Genomic DNA, 20,777 nt, shown 5'->3' on the forward strand with positions numbered 1-20,777 from the left:
CATGTCTTGTGGGGTGTGCATGGGTGTCTGAGCTGTGTGCTAGTAGTTTAAACAGACATCTCAGTGCATTCATCTTGTCAACTCTTCTTACAAAAACAAGTAGTGATGAAGTCAAGAGAGAGATTAACATGCATATGATTCATGTTATCTCTCCGTGTGCTTTTAAGGGCCAGCCGTGCTGCCCTGTTCTGAGCCAAGTCCCTCTTTGTGGCACCTGACCACACGACTGAACAGTAGTCCAGGTGCGATTAAAACTAGGGCCTGGAGGACCTGCCTTGTTGATAGTGGTGTTCAGCGCTTTATTTTGGACAGACTTCTCCCCATCTTAGCTACTGTTGTATCAACATATTTTGACCATGACAGTTTTACAATCCAGGGTCTCTCCAAGCAGTTTAGTCACCTCAACTTGCTCAATTTCCACATTATTCATTACAAGATTTAGTTGAGGTTTAGGTTTTAGTGAATGATTTGTCACAAAAACAATGCTGTTAATTTTGAAATAATTAGGACTAACTTATTCCTTGTCACCCATTCTGAAACTAACTGCAGCTCTTTGTTAAGTGTTGTAGTCATTTCAGTCGCTGTAGTAGCAGACATGTATAGTGTTGAGTCATCCGCATACATAGACACACTTTAATGGCTTTAATCAAAGCCCGTGGCGTGTCATTAGCAATGAATGAAAAAAGTAAGGGGCCTAGACAGTTGCCTTGGGCAATTCCTGATTCTTCCTGGATTATGTTGGAGAGGCCTCCAATAAAGAACACCCACACAGGTCACAAAGCTGAAGTTAAGTCTGACTTCGTTTTGTTAATCATTAATCGTCTTCACACAGAGTGCTTTTGTTTCGGCCCAATTTAGATGCAATTTGATGCTTTCTATCGGCTAAATGCCTTCACGGCTAAAATGAGGCAGCGATGTGCAAGGATGCAAAGTTATTTTTTGTGAGGATGCCGGCGATTTGTTGCTTTGCATTTGTCTATCACCAAACCCCGCAAGGAAAAGGAAGTTGCCGGAGTCGACATGACAGACAGTGATCAGAAGAAGGAAGTAATAGCACAGCTGTCATGGCACAGCGTACAGCGTACAGCAGGGAACATAGAATAAACCCACAGTAACCTAACAGCTGCTGTGCCTGGTTCCCTGGATAGGCTTGTCAAAGCCTGCATTTGACAAACAGGAAAGAGGGGCCGACAATCAGTGCAGGATGCAGAGGTCCCTAGAGGTGTTTTCTCACCCTTTCTATTCCTCTCTGTCTCCGTCTGTCTCTCTCTGTATATCTCTCTCTGTCTCTCATTTTTCTCTTTTTTTCAGCAGCTCTTTCTCTCTCCCTCGGTTCATTTGGGAGGATTTCTGAACCAGCTCCATCTCTTTGTCCCACAGCCATATTTAAAGAGGCCAATTATCCCCGATCATTCCCTCCATCCATCAGTCGTTGAGAGGCAGCAAGGGGGTGGCGGATTCACTCAATGGCTCAGTAATCGCTGCCTCTTTATCATTTATGCTTATTCATTTGGCAATCACTTCGTCATTTTCCCTCTTTCCTAAAACATTTGATTGTTGACACGAATATCTCAGACAAAACATGTTTCCTAGTTGCTTCTTGCACTTGCACTAGCTCGCTGAGAGGTTCCCAAACTAAGGGTCACAATATCCTGGATAGAAATGCACTAAGAAAATAAAAACGATATATTATAATATCTTCTTTTGTATCTCAAAACCATTGTCATGTAAAACGACAAAATCAAATTCAACTAGAGAGTGTCCTTAGATCACGGGAAAAGGCCACACTTGACCGTTGCACTTGAATCATTCCCATGGAGAATGACTAAGCCCACTACGCTATGAAACCCCACACTGTTGCAGAGACCTTGATATTACCGGCTGCAGCTGATATGGTGAGAACAACGATTGGGGAGGCAGAGGCACAGAAACTCACATCAATAACTGTCAGAGACCACTCTTAAATTAGGAATGTATGCTATTGCTATCAATCAAGAGTAAACTTTGACTGAACGAATCAAAAACTACGCAGCTTATGCTCTTCCAAATGGATGTTGGCTGTGAGGGCTGAGATGCCCATGCTATGACTTCTGTTCGATATACATGTTGGGGGGTGCTGTTCACAAGGACATACTGTTCTGTCTCAAGATTCCCGAGCCTGAAACGGCACAGAGGATGTTCAGTGTGCTATATTGACAAAAAAAACAGATTGCATGGGATGGAATGGTGGGCTTTTTGCACAGATGGGGCTCCGTCTATGGCGGGACGGCCTCTGCACTCCAGTTATGAATGTGTCTGCCTCTGCCAGATGGACGCATTGTATGATACAACGAGAGCAACTGGCAGTCAAAAGGGCTGAGCACAGGACTCAGAGATACACTGCAGCAGGTAACTTCCATTGTGAACCACATCAAACCACATCCTCTGCGCGCACGCCTGTTCGCGAAACTAAGTGGAGATACGGGATCAAGAGTATGACAATGTTCTATTTCACACAGAGGCTTGGTGGTTGTCAAGGGGGAGTTTTGGAAAGATTTTTCACACTGAGAGAGGAACTGGTCATCATTCACAATGGATGTAAAAACATAAATAAAAAACAGACTTGGTTGACTTTCTAGGTAATGAAAATAGAATGTGTCTCCTTGCCTATGTAACAAAAACATGGAGTGACCGAATCAGTGGATTCAGAGGAAAGAATTCTTATTGGAGAGATCCTTCACAAAAGCGAACCATGCCCCCTTGCTTCGGCTGTGCATGTTTGCTAACAGAAATCAGCATCAGTAAGTGTCCCACACGAGTGATGACTGCGCACCTCCATCGCTTGGAAGAGCACTTTGGGACCTACTTCCCAATCCATTTTTACTGTGATCCTGGCTCAGTTGACATGCCGGTAAGTGAAATCTCCCGACTTCCGACTTCAGTGCGTTCAAGATGCCTAGGAACTCAAAAAACAATCGAGCTCTTGACTGGGATAAAAAGACATTTGAACGGTCTTCCAAGTTGGAAATCAAACTCGGGAACTCGGGCCTCTTTCTAGAGCTCCGACTTTCCGACCTGAAGATCACAGACGTCATGATTTGACCACGTATTTGACCACTGATGGTGCTTTCAAGTTGTCTTGAAAGCACCATCAGTGCTCTCGTCTGCATGAAAACCAAATATTGATCCAGGTTGGATGTGAGAGCAAAGATGAGGTCCGCACTGTCAACCACGCCCGCTGACTTTGAGAAGCTCCGATTGGACAGGCAACGACCAACTTACCTCACTGGTGGTGGTGAGGTAAGATACATTGTGTCAGACTCATTTGCAATTGACTGTCACAGCCCCACATTAAAAAGTAAACATTGGCTGTTAATCACATAATTTCCCGGATGTTGCACACCTCGTGAGTCTGTTGTTTACTCCTGGCTGAGAGCGCATCCCAACATCAGGAAGTAGCATTTTCCACTCAAGCATGGTGGTGAAAAAGTATGCAAATTTTCCGGGGGTTTTTCTCCCCCCACCGTTGAGCCCTTAAATCGAGTTATGGAGGAGCTTGACTCCTTTTCAGACTGAATGGAGCTTGTTTTATATATGAGCCAGTCCATGGGAGACGCGGGTTGTATTACCGACTGGGCCGACTGCGTCGACGCCTAGAGGTAATACGACATCAGGAAGAACTACGCCCTCTAGGGGTCTCTGTGCTAGGGGTATTGGCACAGTACCTGAATAACGCCAATCAGCCAAAAGTAGATGATTCAAAAAGTACTCCGTGTAGATGAAGTGGACAATAATTTCTCTCCCTACATGCACATCGGGCTATTGCTATAAAGGCAATGGTCTAAGAATGAGGCCGATACCATAAACAAATCTAGGAAGGATGTTTTTCTAATCTTTTAATTAAATGAGTGTTTTTTCTTCACCAATCAGTTTTTAAAATCAGATGCAATTGGGCCTTCCACTATTCCACATCATTGGATTGGTTGTTAAATTGCACAAGCATCCATCACCCCAGGCACTTTTTGCAATATATCATCTCCGTCCCCGTGGTTGGCATATCATAATGGAATATATCATTCAGAATTAATGGCTGAGGCTTGTTACATGAAAAATCTCATCAAACTCATCCTCGAACATCATCTTACTCGTCGTAATGATTGGGTCATGTGCTCAGAAAATCCTACTTGATCCCAAGGGACGTTGTCGCGATGAGACCAATAGGAAAACCCAATCTTACTCCACACATGCTGACCTGATCTAAGTCCAGCTGATCTGAAAAATATTCAGCAACTCATGGTGAAAAATATAAATACGGTAACTAGCGTTCACCATGTATTGCAAAACATCAAAGACCAGAAGATCCTCAAAGCAAACACATTTTCCACTGATCTAGAGCTTGTAGATCCTGCAGTGTGTGTTTGTGTGAGGCCGACTAGTATGTTTGATGAGGTGCCAGGAACTGATCAACGCTGCTATGCCCATCAATGGGGCATTGGCAAAGACCTCACCTCCAGCCTCACCTGTACATGCCAGTGTATGAGCAAAGATTGTAAATAATTAACAATTCACATCTTAACACCTTGGCTCAATTCTCTCTCTCGCTCCCTCTCTGTCCTCCATAACTGTCCTCTGGTGAGATATGATAGTGTCCTGGAAAATCACAATTTAATTGAAACTAAATCAATGGGGCAGTAAGCAGAGTACAAAGGCAGTGTACTCTCCAAGACTGAAAATGAATGGAAGACAGCTAAGACTATTGGCAACTGGCAGAGGATCCATAACCAGCCAACGCAGCAGATTTATGGCAAGGAGACTTTAACCCAGTGGGAGATTTTAGAGTAAAACCATATGATGAATTAGCATCAGCTGGCGGCAGATTTTTATTTATTTTTACTGTGCCACCCACATATGTCGTCCATTACATACAGTCTCCCACAGTCTCCCTTGAACATGAATCTTTCATCCCATCTCTACCGCATATTCCACATCTACTTCCCACATGCAGCTTTGAATGCCAAGTCTCTTAGGAGCTCTCTCTCTCTCTCTCTCTCTCTCTCTCTCTCTCTCTCTCTCCCTCTCTCTCTCTCTCTCTCTAGTGCTGTGTGGACAGGAGGGGAGTGGTACAGGAGAGGGATGGCCGGACAGGGCTTTCAAAGATGCATTAAAGAGAAAATCCTCCATAACTGTCCTCTGGTGAGATACGACAGTGTCTAGGAAAATCACCATTTCATCAAAACTAAATCAATGGAGCAGAGTACAAAGGCTGTGTACTCTCCAAGACTGAAAATGAATGGAACAAGGACACACTCACTCATCATCACAAACTGTAAGCAAGCTAGTTACAGTGCCTCCATCCAGCTCCATATTCTAGCCCGCCAACTCCAAGTCATGCAGTTACATCCTTCCACCATCACCTGGGCCATGGACTACCTCACTCACAGGCCGCAGTGAGTCAGACTACAGAACCACTCGGGCTCAGACAACATCATCACTAACACAGGTGCCCCACAAGGGACGGTTTGGTCACCATTCCTCTTCACCCTCTACACAGCAGACTGCCGGGACTCCCAAAGCCACCTGTCACTGTAACGTTCGTCGTCTTCCTCTGATGAGGAGTAAGAGAGGTTGGACCAATTTGCAGCGTGGTCAGTGTCCATTTTTAATAAGATAAACTGAGTCACCCACAACTCAAAAGTGAAACCAGGCTACCTAAATATGGTTCTCAATCAAGGACAACGATTGACAGCTGCCTCTGATTCAGAACCATACCAGGACAAACACAGAAATCCCAAAAACATAGAAAAGGGAACATAGACAACCAACCCACCCAACTCACGCCCTGACCATACTAAAAAAAAGACATAATAAAATAACTAAGGTCAGAATGTGACAGTCACCTACAAAAGTTTTCAGACAATTCAGCCATTGTAGGCTGCATCATGAAGGATGATGATTCCCTATACAGGGAGGACATACCCTAATTTGTGGCATGGGGCAGTCAAAACCACCAGGAGCTAAATGTGATTGACGATAAGCTGCACTGGAAAGAGAACACCTCCATGGTTTAAAAAAAGGCTCAGCAAAGGTTATTCTTTTTAAGGAAGCTCAGATCTTTCGATGTCTGCTCAAAAATGCACACATTCTGTGGTTAGTGTCCTGTTTTACAGTGTAATCTGCCTGGGAGGATGCAAGGCTGGATCTAGCATCGGCACCAACCAGGACAAATTAGAGACCATGCTGGATAAGGCAATCCTCAAAAGGTGTAGAAGTTGAGAAGCCAATACTCCACAGTACCTGCCTGGAGCATCACAGTGTGATGGCAGACAGATTAACTTGACCTTCAACAGAGTCTTTCTTACCATAAGATATGAGGCTTAAACACAGACACTTCATATTTTTATATTTTTTATAAATATTGATGATGATGCTTTTATGTTTGTTGTGTTTTTATGGTGTATTTATTGGTGATGTATGCATTGGCTGGTGCAATCAAATTTCCCCTGTGGGGATTGATAAACTACTATTTTATCTTAAAGGCGTGATTGACATCGGGAAAAGAGGGTGGGCTATCAGCTGATCATTGATGTGGATGATTGATGTACATCTGCTTGTTGGCTAGCTCGATTTTATTTTACTGACTGTGATTTACCTCTCTGTCTGAGTGTATCAGCACACAGCAGGGGGGAAATTATACCACCACCCAAAAGGGCACTTTGGAGTCTGGAAGGGCAAGTCTGGAGTCTGTGCACGTGCCTGCCCCTAGTCTAAGGGCCCGGGGCTGACTTTCTCCTTAGCTAACATATGGAATTGTTTCAAGGTGGTCCTACCAAGGATCAATTGGCTATTTGATTTTGAATGTTAGCACCCCTGTAAACGATACAGGTATCCTGTGTGTGTGTATGTGTGTATGTATCCTGTGTTCTTTTCTCTCCTTCTCCCCTCACAGGTGAAAATCATCACTCCCCAATCAATCATCAATCACCAATCACCAGTCACCAATAAATCATCAATCAGAAGACACACCTTCTCCTGTTTCCTACCCAATCACAGTTCCTTTCCCTTGGTTCAAATGCCATATGTCTGTAGAGCGCTATGTTTCACTCTCTCCTACTATGTCTCTATCGGTCTTTATGTATTGAGCTATCTTTTGTTTGAGCACCTCCATATCACTTTGTCACACTTTGATGACCAGGTGGCGAATCGCATCTCTGCATGTCTGGCAGACATATCAGTGTGGATGACTGATCACCACCTCAAGCTGAACCTCGGCAAGACGGAGCTGCTCTTCCTCCTGGGGAAGGACTGCCCGTTCCATGATCTCGCCATCACGGTTGACAACTCCATTGTGTCCTCCTCCCAGAGCGCTAAGAACCTTGGCGTGATCCTGGACAACACCCTGTCGTTCTCAACTAACATCAAGGCGGTGGCCCGTTCTTGTAGGTTCATGCTCTACAACATCCGCAGAGTACGACCCTGCCTCACACAGGAAGCAGCGCAGGTCCTAATCCAGGCACTTGTCATCTCCCGTCTGGATTACTGCAACTCGCTGTTGGCTGGGCTCCCTGCCTGTGCCATTAAACCCTACAACTCATCCAGAACGCCGCAGCCCGTCTGGTGTTCAACCTTCCCAAGTTCTCTCACGTCACCCCGCTCCTCCGCTCTCTCCACTGGCTTCCAGTTGAAGCTCGCATCCGCTACAAGACCATGGTGCTTGCCTACGGAGCTGTGAGGGGAACGGCACCTCAGTACCTCCAGGCTCTGATCAGGCCCTACACCCAAACAAGGGCACTGCGTTCATCCACCTCTGGCCTGCTCGCCTCCCTACCACTGAGGAAGTACAGTTCCCGCGCAGCCCAGTCAAAACTGTTCGCTGCTCTGGCCCCCCAATGGTGGAACAAACTCCCTCACGACGCCAGGACAGCGGAGTCAATCACCACCTTCCGGAGACACCTGAAACCCCACCTCTTTCAGGAATACCTAGGATAGGATAAAGTAATCCTTCTCACCCCCTCCCCCCTTAAAAGATTTAGATGCACTATTGTAAAGTGGCTGTTCCACTGGATGTCTTAAGGTGAACGCACCAATTTGTAAGTCGCTCTGGATAAGAGCGTCTGCTAAATGACTTAAATGTAAATGTAAAAATGTCCTCACCTGTGAGTATTGTTTTTGGTTATGGTGTTTGTTTGCTGGTGGGAAAAGGGGGAACCAAGACAAGTTGCCCATGGGCATACACTACCCGTAGGTAAACTTTGTTAACACTAGTTACAACTGGGTGGACCACCCACTGTATTTTTGGTTAGTTAGTTAGCTGTTGTTGAAATAGGCTAGTCTAGCTTAGGGGTGTTTTTGAATACTTATTATTTCTTTCCTTGGGTCTAGCTCAGCCCCTTTTCCTGCTCCCCCCATTACCGTGTGTTTTCCAATAAACCCTGAGATTGACGGTAGATTTCAGTTGTCGTGGTTATTTCGTTCTCAACTTTTACTTTGTCACTATTATAAATTGCACGAGTTATGTTACGGGTCTCGTTACCATCCCCCCCTAGACTGTCGGGCCAAAAGGGATTCGTAACAACCCCTTTCGGTATAAAAATATATATATATTTAAAAAATGTATTTGAAGGAACATTGACTTTGGCCTCACTGCTACTAGCAGATAGACATGCATTTAATAAGATAGTTAAAATAAAGAAGTATGTGAGAGATATATGATCAGAAAAAAATATATAATCATTTCTAGTGGAATTACCCGTATGCCTTTTATGTGGAAATGCCCTATTCATTTCCATTCATTTTTCGGCCCGGCTCCGGGTTACCTTCAGACTAGTCTCGTGACACTTGCGGGGCTCATAGAGCAAAATGGAGAGTCCCATCTTTCCATATAGGGTCAGATTAGTGTGTATCCCAAACCGTTCGGACACTACAGATGTTTTTGTGAGAAGACCGATTTTTGGGATGTCTCCTAGTTTGACAAACACTGCTGTAGCTCGGCCACCTTCCACGCCAGACTGCGGAAGGCCGACATCGGTGGATTGAGACGCAGCCCATGCAAATCAATAATATCGCTAGCTTAAACACACATTTTGATGGGGATTTTTTAATATTATGTCTTTATTAAGCCTCAAGAGGAGCATGAGGTAGCCTCAAATAGAAGATATCTGATATCCCAGACAATGTATGAATTTTAGGAATCTGGTGTGATGACATTTGACGTAACTTGTGAGCTAATCAATTACTGGCTTTATCTCCGTGTTATGTCACACCCTGATCTGTTTCACCTGTCCTTGTGATTGTCTCCACCCCCCTCCAGGTGTCGCCCATCTTCCCCATCATCCCCTGTGTATTTATACCTGTGTTCTCTGTTTGTTGCCAGTTCGTTTTGTTTGTCAAGTCAACCAGTGTTTTTCTCAGCTCCTGCTTTTCCCCACTCTCTTTTTCTCGCCCTCCTGGTTTTGACCCTTGCCTGTTCAGACTCTGAGCCCGCCTGCCTGACCACTCTGCCTGCCCCTGAGCCTGCCTGCTGTCCTGTACCGTTGCCCCTACTCTGGATTACCGACCTCTGCCTGACCTGACCCTGAGCCTGCCTGCCGTACTGTACCTTTGCCCCACTACTCTGGATTATTGACCCCTGCCTGCCTTGACCTGTCGTTTGCCTGCCCCTGTTGCTGTAATAGACATTGGTACATCAACACAGTCTGCACTTGGGTCTTACCTGAAACGCTACATGTTCGTAATAAGTGCTCCTAGACTTGACAAGCAGTTCAGTAACCTGGTCCGTTAATGTGTCAAATTCTGCTTGCAAAGTTAAACGCTCCTTATAAATATCTGGAGATGTCATCTAATTAGGCAATACAGCATGTTAACATAGCCTATCCTTTTTCAGTTTGTTCTCATGTGCGGTGTAGGAAATAATTTAACCTCTGATATAAGCTTTCAAAGTTTCCCCAGAGAGTAGACGCATAGATGTTTGGGGTTCTATTCGTACTTATGAAAGAGCCGATTTGACCCAAAACAAAATGGACAAAAGTGTTCATTACTGAGCAGTTGAGTATTTAGCCGCCAAGGCGGTCACAGGTTGTCAGCGATTTGAAAGGCCACTTCCATAGTAACAGGGGCGTGGTCAGATACAACAATTGGATTCTATGAACATGAAGATATGGAATGGAGAAGTCTGTCATCTACAAGGAAGTAGTCTATACGTGTAACCGATGAGAAAAAAAGAGGATGATTTCCCAGATGGATTAAACGGGGCGGCAGGGTAGCCTAGTGGTTAGAGCGTTGGTCTAGTAACCGGAAGGTTGCAAGTTCAAACCCCCGAGCTGACAAGGTACAAATCTGTCGTTCTGCCCCTGAACAGGCAGTTAACCCACTGTTCCTAGGCCGTCATTGAAAATAAGAATTTGTTCTTAACTGACTTGCCTGGTTAAATAAAGGTAAAAAAAAAAATTTAAAAACATTCTCCAAGGGTCTGAAACTGCAAATTCAGACAAAGGTTCGGACAACTCTAGCGGAGGCTGACAAGATAGTAGGTTTAGTGGAGGGTAGATGAGGCTGAACTTCATGCCCGGGCAGGCGTGTAGCTGGCGCTTCACAGCTCCGAAGCTAGCCCCCTTCTTAGCCACAGCCATGGTGTAGTCCGCAAATACAGAGACTCTTTTACCCTTGCAGAGGAGAGGAGATGCTTCTCCCGATCTCCTCAGTATGTCATTGCGGACATGAAAGCAATGCGCCCTGATGACAAATGGTCGCGGGGGGTTCTCCATCCAGGGGGCCTTCTACGCAGGGCGCGGTGGGCCAGGTCTAGCAACGGCTTCTCCTCCAGGCCGAGCAGCTCCTGAAGCAGCTGGGCCATGAACTCCGTGGGTCTTGGGCCCTCCACTCCCTCCGGTATTTCCAGAAGACGAATGTTGTACCTCTGCATTCTACTTTCCATGTCTTTGCATCTATTATCGAGGTATGCCACCCTAGTTGTTATTGAGCCAACGTTAGCCTCTAGCTCGCTAATGCGAGACCTGTGGTCTGTAGCCCCGCGCTCCAGCTCCAATAAGGCTGCTCCGTGTGCGTCGAGCTTATTCTGTATACTCCAAATAGATTTTTTTAAGCTTGTCTTTGACCATTGATATCTCTGACCTGAGATTGGTAGAGAGAGTCAAATTTGAGGCTGCCCATCACGGATTGTAGCAGCTCTACAATCAGTGTTCCCGTGGAGCCGACATTAGCCGTAGCATCCGGTGGCGGGGTGAATCAGGAGAGGGTGCGGGCTTGCTGTGGCCTGCTCTTGCAGATTTCATCTTTTGGGCCAGGTAGACAACATTACAAACGTACATTTCTCAGACTTGATCTGAATTGTTTAGAGGTCTCTTCAAGACGCCTGACCAAACATAAATATATACCATTTTGCAAGGTTAAATATATACATTTGGTCACTAACTCAGGGGCGATAGGGAATCGTGTTCTACATCCTTGGCTTCCAACAGCGCCCCGTGAAAAAAAAAATATGAAACCATTTTTTACAGTGTCAAGAAAAATGATGTGAACCCTTTGGAATTACCTCGATTTCTGCATAAAATGGTCATCAAATTTGATCTGATCTTCATCTAAGTCACAACAATAGACAAACATAGTGTGCTTAAACTAATAAAACACAAATTATTGTATTTTTCTTGTCTATATTGAATAGATAATTTAAACATTTACAGTGAAGGTAGGGAAAGTATGTGAACCCCTAGGCTAATGACTTCTCTAAAAGCTCATTGGAGTCAGGAGTCAGCTAACCTGGAGTCCAATCAATGAGACGAGTTTGGAGATGTTGGTTAGAGCTGCCCTGCCCTATAAAAAACACTCACAAATGTTGAGTTTGCTATTCACAATAAGCATTGTCTGATGTGAACCATGTCTCGAACAAAAGAGATCTCAGAAGACCTAATATTAAGAATTGTTGACTTGCATAAAGCAAGAAAGGGTTACAAAAGTATCTTTAAAAGCCTTGATGTTCATCAGTCCACGGTAAGACAAATTGTCTATAAATGGAGAAAGTTCAGCACTGTTGCTGAAAAAACGTTTGGTTGAGGTTTGGTTGAGGTTATTCCTGTCAAAGGAGGGTCAACCAGTTATTACAAGGGTTCACATACTTTTCTGTGAATGTTTACACGGTGTGTTCAACAAAGACATGAAAACGTGTAATTGTTTGTGTCTTATCAGTTTAAGAAAACTGTGTTTGTCTATTGTTGTGACCTAGCTGAAAATCAGATCAACTTTTATGACCAATTTATGCAGAAATCCAAGCATTTCCAAAGGGTTCACATACTTTTTCTTGCCACTGTATTTTTGTATATGCCCAGCTCACGACACCCCTTGATAATGGGAGGCCTAAGGAAATGGCCTCTTCTGCCTAATGGTAAGTCCGCCGGCGACCCTATGATGAAGTTGCATCAGCTAGCTGCAGTAAATTACAAAACAAACGTTTACAGTGCCAGCCACATATGTCGTCCATTACATACAGTATCCCACAGTCTCCCTTAAACATGAATCTTTCATCCCATCTCTACCGCATATTCCACATCTACTTCCCACATGCAGCTTTGAACACCAAGTCTCTGAGGAGAGCTCCGCGCAGCATGCCGTGCCAGCCGCTCTCTTGTTTTGATGGGGGGAAAAAATCCCAAATAATGAAAGATAAAAGACTAGCTTCCAACCTGAGTTTTTTAGGGATTACACTACAAACGGTGTTTGAATAGATTAACAAACACATTACGAAAAGGGATTCTGTTTGTTGCCAAAGCTCTCAAACATCAGCTGTGGGCATGGTGGGTGATCACAAGAGGGCATTCCTGCCTGGTTGAGTCAAATAGCACAGTGGAGCACAGTAGAGCCACCACGCTCATTACAGCATTAAATTAGATATGAAGATGAAATGTATTGTGATATAGGTCGATTTTGACTTTGAGTTGCAGTCAGATGTACTACAAACAGACTCAGGAAGCAGAGCAGAGATGCACATACTGTATCATACCGTTTTTGAGAGCATTAGTAGTAGTTGCTGTTTTTTTTTTTGTGTGTCTTTGGTACATAAACACAACGATTGTCTTGAAAGATGATCCAAGGCCCTCGGGTAACTTACCACTTGGAAGTCATCGGCACTGCACTCGGCCCCCCGGAAGTGACACGCCAGCAACATGTCCTTGATGTCATGTCCTGTGCGGTCATAGAACTCGCGCATGTTGAATGGGCGGGGCTTGAAGTTGTGGAAGTCAGCTTTGTCCTTCAGGGCCTCCAGAACACTGTCCTCCACCAGGTGGGTGTCCCTAATTTCATATCTAGAGAGAGAAAGAGCGAGAGAAGGAAGGAAGGAAGGAAGGAAGGAAGGAAGGAAGGAAGGAAGGAAGGAAGGAAGGAAGGAAGGAAGGAAGGAAGGAAGGAAGGAAGGAAGGAAGGAAGGAATCCAAAATAGTTTAGTCACAAACTTAATTGTTCAACATATTCAAAAGTAGGTCAATTGATGCCCTTCCTCCTGCTATTACTCTTCCCACAAAAAAATACATGTTTGAAAGCATGGCAATTAGCTTGGGCAGACGTGAGCTTTTAAGAATAAGATGTAGCCATTCTCACATTTATGGAAAAGGCATAACACAAATAAATAAATAAAATTGGGGGGGTTTAGACAATGTCACATTGTGATTTACATTGAAAAAATGTATTGTGAATCCCTTTAGGTTCGGTTTACTAATAAGAAGTGAATTCCATCAACTCTTGGGAAAACAAACTGTCTTCCCTTTGGGTCATGTTCCCACCCAACCAGGACATCTACTTGAAACGGTGTCTGAGAAAGACCTGCAGCATCATCAAGAACCCCACACACAGCCCAGCCACGAGCTGTTCACTCCCTTACCGCCGAACAGACGGTATCGGAACATAAGGTCTGATATCAACAGGCTCAGAGACAGTTTCTATCTGCAAGACATCAGACTGCTGAACACTTGAGCTGCACTGACCACCTGCACTGACTCTCCGCACCTTAGCACCCATGCACTCACTCACTCACACACATAGACACACGCACACACACACTGTGTGCGTCTGTGGGTGTCCATGTGAGTTGGAATGTGCACGTGTGTTTGCACAAGCATGTGTGTTCCTGTGTGTATGTTTTCCTTCCATCCACACAATAATAAGTCACAGAGTGGGAAGGGAGTGTCTACCCACTCACTGCACACAACATAATCAGTGGGAGATATTCTTGTAATAGAGCAGTGGAGAGGCCGGCTAAATCTGACCATGATGTCTGCCTGCTGCCCAGCATGAATAAATAGCAGCATAACGTCCACTGGCACGCTCCATATTGACTTGGTGGTGCCGTGTTGTGCTATCACAACACGGCATCACCAAACACCTCAAAACGTTAAAGGAATGAGCGTGATTTTTAAAAAACTTTTTTTTTTTTTTTTTTTTTTTTTTAAATAGGTTTGACTCAATAAGAAGGGGTTTTTAATCCGATGTGGGATTCTCATAAAATAAGTGTGCTGCATTAAAGTCTGCGGCCGATCTATGTATAATTATTATTTTTTTAAGTCTAGGGGTTACAGAGCCATCAAATCACCTGAGTATACTAAGTTTAATAGAAAGCCAGTCTCATCAAACTGAAAGCCATTAAACATTGAATTACCCATCTACTATTCCACCTCTCATATTTGGTTCATTATGCCGATGAGGTGAGAGTACGGCCCAGTACCTCAGGAAGTACCTATCTGATCCAATTTAGATGTTCTCTATGGCTGTTGCTAAGTGCCATCTCAAACAGAGCCTTCCATTGATTAAAGGAGGACTTAATTGAGTTGAGGCCTTTGCTCCCCAATGTTGCTGCAGTGGATAAAGCTGTCAAGTGTGCACTTATGAGATAAAAATCCCAAACGCACACAAGCCTGACAGAATCAGTACGCGCTGACACTTTTCCCACAGTATGGATGGAGTTTTAATATCCCGCCACGAGACATTTCCCCAGAGCAGCCATGGCAAACACTGGAGGTGGCGTGGGGAGAGAGAGGGGAGGGAGGGGGAGAGAGAGAGAGAGCGAGACAGAGAGAGCGAGAGCGAGAGAGTCGCTCAATTGGATTTCACACCACCAGCACTTTCATTTCTAGATGAGGGTTTAACAAATGAGGGAATAACCACATTGCCTCTCCACCATGGGAGACAGGATAAGTGAATAAGCACCGACTCTAATTCTCCAAACAAGTCAAGTGGTTTTAAAGTTGTGGAAATGGGGAAGAAAACCTGATATTTCCCTCTCTGCTAAGCAGCCATTCTCGCTGACTCCCTGAATGGACAAAGTTCATACTTTTTGGAAACAGAATTCTTAAATTCTCCCTCTTGGGAAACGAAAAGCTTGCCTTTTTAAAAATATTTTTGATCTAATCTCTCAAGCGTTTTTCTTTCCTGAAGACTATGGGTTTAACATAACAACATAAACGTAGCCTCAGAACAAGTGCCCGCGTGATGATATAATGTCGGCCTACCATTTCAAACAGCTACTGGGTCTGCTGTCATGTGATACTACATGGAAATGCGGCCTCTTGATAATGTGACACACGTTTCTTCCCCTGAGAGCGAGGACAAGGAGACAAGTATTCATTCATAAAGCTTCATTCACAAAGACCGACCATTTCAATCAAGAAGCAGAAACCTGTACCAGATGGTACATTGTACAAAGCATTCATCAGTCACAGTTCTAGTGACTGTGTGGAATTGTCATAAATGATGAAATGGGACGTTTCCCCCTGAATGAAAACCAGACCACCAAACCCATTGGTGCCTACGCGGCCCTATAACATTCTATTTTACATTCCCTAATTATGTCAGTTCTTGTGTTTCTCTCCCACTTTCGACAGCCATCTCTCATCTTCTCCCTCATTCTATCCCTTCGCTCCACTCCCTCATTCTATCCCTTCGCTCCACTCCCTCATTCTATCCCTTCGCTCCACTCCCTCATTCTATCCCTTCGCTCCACTCCCTCATTCTATCCCTTCGCTCCACTCCCTCGTGGTTTTTCTCGGTCTCTCTGCTGTCATTTTTCTCTATGTCCAGTGACAGTCCTTCCTCTTCCTGCCACCACTTGTGTCTTTCCCGTAGCTCCACCTCAGACGCTGTGTGTGTCGATGAAATGCATCAGCTGTTGCTGCAGAGCCCGGCGGGCAGCAACACGATCAAACAGGGAGGGATGGAGAGCCAGACGTGCCTGCTGTGATCGTCTCATCAGCCATCAGCACTGACATTTGCGAGACGATACTGACACCATACACACACACACACCACACATTATTATTCTTCAGCTGTATTGTTCTTATTTAAACGTGTGCGTCTTTAGTTGTCTCTCTTCTTTTTTTTAAAGTCTGTGATGTTCACACGTTTATGTTTTTGTAATGTAAAGCGTAAACTATTGTTGTCTGTGATGTCTCTTTCACTACGTGTCAGACCACAGTTAGACTAGCTGTTGCCAATGGGGATCCTTATCAAATCAAATCAAAATGCCATGGGGATAACAGTGTGTTAATCACACAGTCTCAGGCAGGTATTAGTCAAACTCTTGTCTGCATGGAAATACGATACACCTCCTCCACTCCCTGCTCCCACTCTTAGAAAGCCAATGTCTAGTCGCACACTGTACAGTGTGTACAATATAAACCATTTTCATTTCAGACAACTACACCTTATCTGTCATCCCTGGTAGAAACAACAAGGAACCATACACTCTTAGGAAAAAGGTTGTATCTTGAACCTAAAAGGGTTCTTTGGCTATCCCCATATGAGAACCCATTTGAAGAATCATTTTTGGTTCCAGGTAGAACGCTTTCTATGGGGACAGCTGAAGAACCCTTTAGGAGTGTCGGATTTGGAATTGGGTAATAACGAATCCCAAGGGTTTGATGGAATGCAGGGACTAATATTACAATACTTAGTAAAGACTGTGGAGTGCAGTCTGCCAAATGCATTCTTTACAAATATGGTTTCATTTTGGCTCCTGTTAATCAGAGCAAGCAACGTCTGTCTCTAGCGTCTTAAGCCCCACACATTACCCCAAGTTGGAGATGGCACGGGGCTGTGCACCAGTGAGCGAGGCGGTAATACCGTCCTCTCACAGCTGCTGCTGCTGCTCTTCTCTGGGGTTTTGTGACAGTAAAGCCCTCTCTGCTAATCCAACCAAGGCCAGACAAATCAGGGCTTCCTCTCTAAGCGGGGCTGGCATGACTCACCAACAGTAAGGAAATCAAAGCATCAGAGTGAGAAAAAAGTGCATCCTGAGGATGTGAGGCACAAACACCGTTACAGACGACGGAGCACCTTGCCAGCCTCACCATTCGTCTTACTTATGACTGATTCGGTTCTGCCTCTGACTTGTCATGACTATTGTAAAGGCTGAATGTCTCACAGAGAGGATCTGTAAATCAAGAAGCTAACAATATAGGCCTGCAGTACAGCACTGTTGAATTGAACTTACACGGTCGTACACCAAACTGGTGGCTACTGGTGACACCTGTGTGCACTGTGCTCTGCACAGGAGATCACGTCACACACATCTCTCTACACTGCATATCCTCTTCTTTAGGCACACATAGAAAAACAGTCTGAATGTGATTATTAGTCGAAGGGAACCAAATCCTTTGAGGGAACTAGGGCTACTGCCCGACTATGTCTAATGAACTCCCACTGATGATTCCACTCTGATCTATGGTTATACGTTCAAATGTCCCTGTGTAGTTTGGTCCAGGGCCACATGAGCATAAGGTACCATTTCAGGGCTCCAGACAAAACGTAACATAGTGCATTTTATAGGGAATAGAGTGCCACTGCAAATCCACATTTTGTCACAAGTTTAACGCACCTCTGGTTGAGCAGCGCGAGCAGCTCCCCTGCGTGGTACAGGTCATTGCGCGTCACGTGACTGAAGCGGAAAAAGTTTAGGTTGCAGAAGGTGACAGCGGGGAACACCATCATCGGGGTCGAGATCTCGTCCAGTTTGGTGACGTGCGGATACTCCAGGTAGAAGTGTATACGGTCCACGCACACAAACATTAATAAAGTCAAGGATCCCAGGAAGAACACGACCCATAGACAACGCTTGACGCAGACTCGCTCATAGGTGAAGATGTGCGAAATTCCGTGCAGCGTTGAGTTGTGCGCAAAAACTTCAATAGCGGGTGGCTTTTTGCAGTCCATTTCTTCTGATTCTACTTTGAGGTCCATTGTGTTACAGCCTGGGTTAATAGCTATACAGAATGCGGAGGGACATTGAATTGGTTTGCAGTTCAGAAGGCGGGTAAATTACTTCGCCTCACAGCCGTATTCAACTATCTATCCAAGCTGATAAAAAAACACACGCTACAGAATCATGTACTCTTTCAATTTCGTACACTGAATAATATGTGATCTTTGAGCATCTGCTTCATATACAATCCATACCATGCACCTGTGGCATCTCCGATACACCTGGCAATAGGCAAGTAATAGCTATTTAACGACTAACTGCCAGAACGTGCGGGAAACCAGCGCGGGATTTGCTGTCGCGTGGTTATCACCATCCAAAAGGCGGAATGCAAAAAACGCAGGATTCCCACATTGAAGTCAGGCGCGCATGAATTCTCAGTAAGAGTCAACATAAAGCTAATAATTCAAGAGTAGCCTATGAGTCACCAAAATGCTTCTCTTTTCCGCAAGAAAAGTCTTGATCGTTGGACGGTGTTCGGAAACACTGCTTCTGTGCGGTCTTGTCAAGAGTCCAGGTAGCCGATCTCAAAACGCGTAAAGCAGTTACAGCTGTGAAAGATATGGACCACGTTCGGTCATCGAGCGTTGGTCTCAGATTAATTGTTGACTGAAAAAAAAGGAGAAACGCACGTCATGGAGGCATGAAGAGGAGTGAGTGAGACAGGGCTCATCCGTGTTGACTGTCCAGCTTCAGCTCCCTGTTGAAAACGAATTCATATCCGTCGTTCCTTTGTGTCTGTCTTTTGGCAGAACCGCGGTTATATCCGCAGGGAGAGGTCCGAGGGGATGTTCTGTGGGACTGAGGGCTTCGCTGTTGCATTGGTCGGTCGTGACTCGTGAGCGTTTTTTTCTTCATGCATATTTGTCTAGCACTCGCAGTGAGAGCAGAGTGCAAGCGAGAGGACAAGTCCTGCGCCACACTGAGAGGTGTGAACTGTGGCATGCAGTTGTGATCTAAGTTAACTCTCCAATCATGCAAACAGATGATAGGAGAACGCAAAAGAACGCACCCGCCACATCATCATTTTAATCTCTCTCTCTAACGCTATATGCACTAAAGAGATCAACTGTAGGCCTCCATTGTATGTATTGTATTGGTGTTCATCAATAAACCAAGACACATTTAGCCCCCAACGGGCACAGTGCCTACAGGAAGTGTTCAACATTTTGTTGTGTTATAGCCTGAATTTAAAATGTATTACATTTATATTTTTTTTTTTTGTCACGGGCATATATACAATAGCCCAACATGTCAAAGTGGAATTATGTTTTTCGAAACGTTTACAAATGTAATTAAAAATGAAATGTCTTGTCAATAAGCCTAAATAAATACAGCAGTAGACATGGACTCTGTGTGCAATAATAGGCAGGGAGGCATACAAGCTAGAACCGCCACTGGGAAGATGGGTAAAAAAAAAAAGCAGACATTGAATAACCCTTTGAGCATGGTGAAGTTATTAACTACACCCATTCACTGCAGAGATACAGGCATCCTTCAAACTCAGTTGCTAGAGAGGAAGACAACAGCTCAGGGATTTCACCATGAGGCCAATGGTAACTTTGAAACAGTTACAAGAGTTTGAAACAGTCACTGAGTTTAATGGCTGTGATTGGAGAAAAACTGAGGATGGATCAACAACATTGAAGTTACCCCACAATACTCATCTAAGTGACAGAGTGAAAAGAAGGAAGTCTGTACAAACTAGAAATATTTGGCAAAGAAATGAACTTCATGTCCTGAATACAAAGTGTTATGTTTGGGGTAAATCCAATACAACACGCCACTCTTCATATTTTCCAGCATGGTGGTGGCTGCATCATGTTATGGTATGCTTGTCATTGGCAAGGACTAGGGAGTTTTTTTTAATGATAAAAATCAACGAAATAGAGCTCAGCACAGGCAAAATCCTAGAGGAAAACCTGGTTCAGTCTGCTTTCCAACAGACACTGGGAGACAAATTAACCTTTCAGCAGGACAATAACCTAAAACACAAGGACAAATATACACTGGAGTTGCTTACCAAGACAACATTGAATGTTCCTGAGTGGCCGAGTTACAGTTTTGACTTAAATCGGCTTGAAAATCGATGGCAAGACTTGAAAATGGCTGTCTAGCAATGATCATCAACCAACTTGACAGAGCTTGACATTTTTTTAAAGGATAATGTACAAATATTGTTCAATGAAGGTGTATACGGATCTTAGTGACTTACCCAGAAAGTCTCACAGCTGTAATCGCTGCCAAAGGTGATTCTAACATGCATTGACTCAGGGGTGTGAATACTTATGTAAATGAGATATTTCGGTATTTCCTTTTCAATACATTTGCAAACATTTCTAAAAACAGGTTTTCACTTTGTCATTATGGGGTATTGGGTGTAGATGGTGACAAAACATGTTGAATTCAGGCTGTAACAACCAAATATGGAACAAGTCAAGGAGTCTGAATACTTTCTGAAGGCACCTGTTTATGCATGAAAAATTAATGTAATGTGGGAGTAATTCAGGCCTTACTAATATAACCAAATATATATTATGTGTCA

The 20,777-nt window shown here is 44.3% G+C and overlaps 1 protein-coding gene across 1 annotated transcript in view; it reads right to left on the reverse strand.

The window, feature by feature from the left end:
- LOC115131930 (acid-sensing ion channel 1-like) overlaps nt 1-19,045 on the reverse strand; it is a 70,264-nt gene extending 51,219 nt beyond the window's left edge. The window contains exons 1-2 of the mRNA XM_029664031.2: nt 17,852-19,045; nt 13,097-13,292 (exon numbers count right to left, since the gene is read on the reverse strand). Coding sequence (XP_029519891.1) covers nt 13,097-13,292; nt 17,852-18,213 — 558 coding nt within the window. The 5' untranslated portion in view covers nt 18,214-19,045. The remainder of the gene's footprint in view (nt 1-13,096; nt 13,293-17,851) is intronic.
- Between the last annotated feature and the right edge of the window lie 1,732 nt (nt 19,046-20,777).

Source organism: Oncorhynchus nerka, linkage group LG7 (assembly GCF_034236695.1).
Source record: "Oncorhynchus nerka isolate Pitt River linkage group LG7, Oner_Uvic_2.0, whole genome shotgun sequence".
Lineage (NCBI taxonomy): Eukaryota > Metazoa > Chordata > Actinopteri > Salmoniformes > Salmonidae > Oncorhynchus > Oncorhynchus nerka.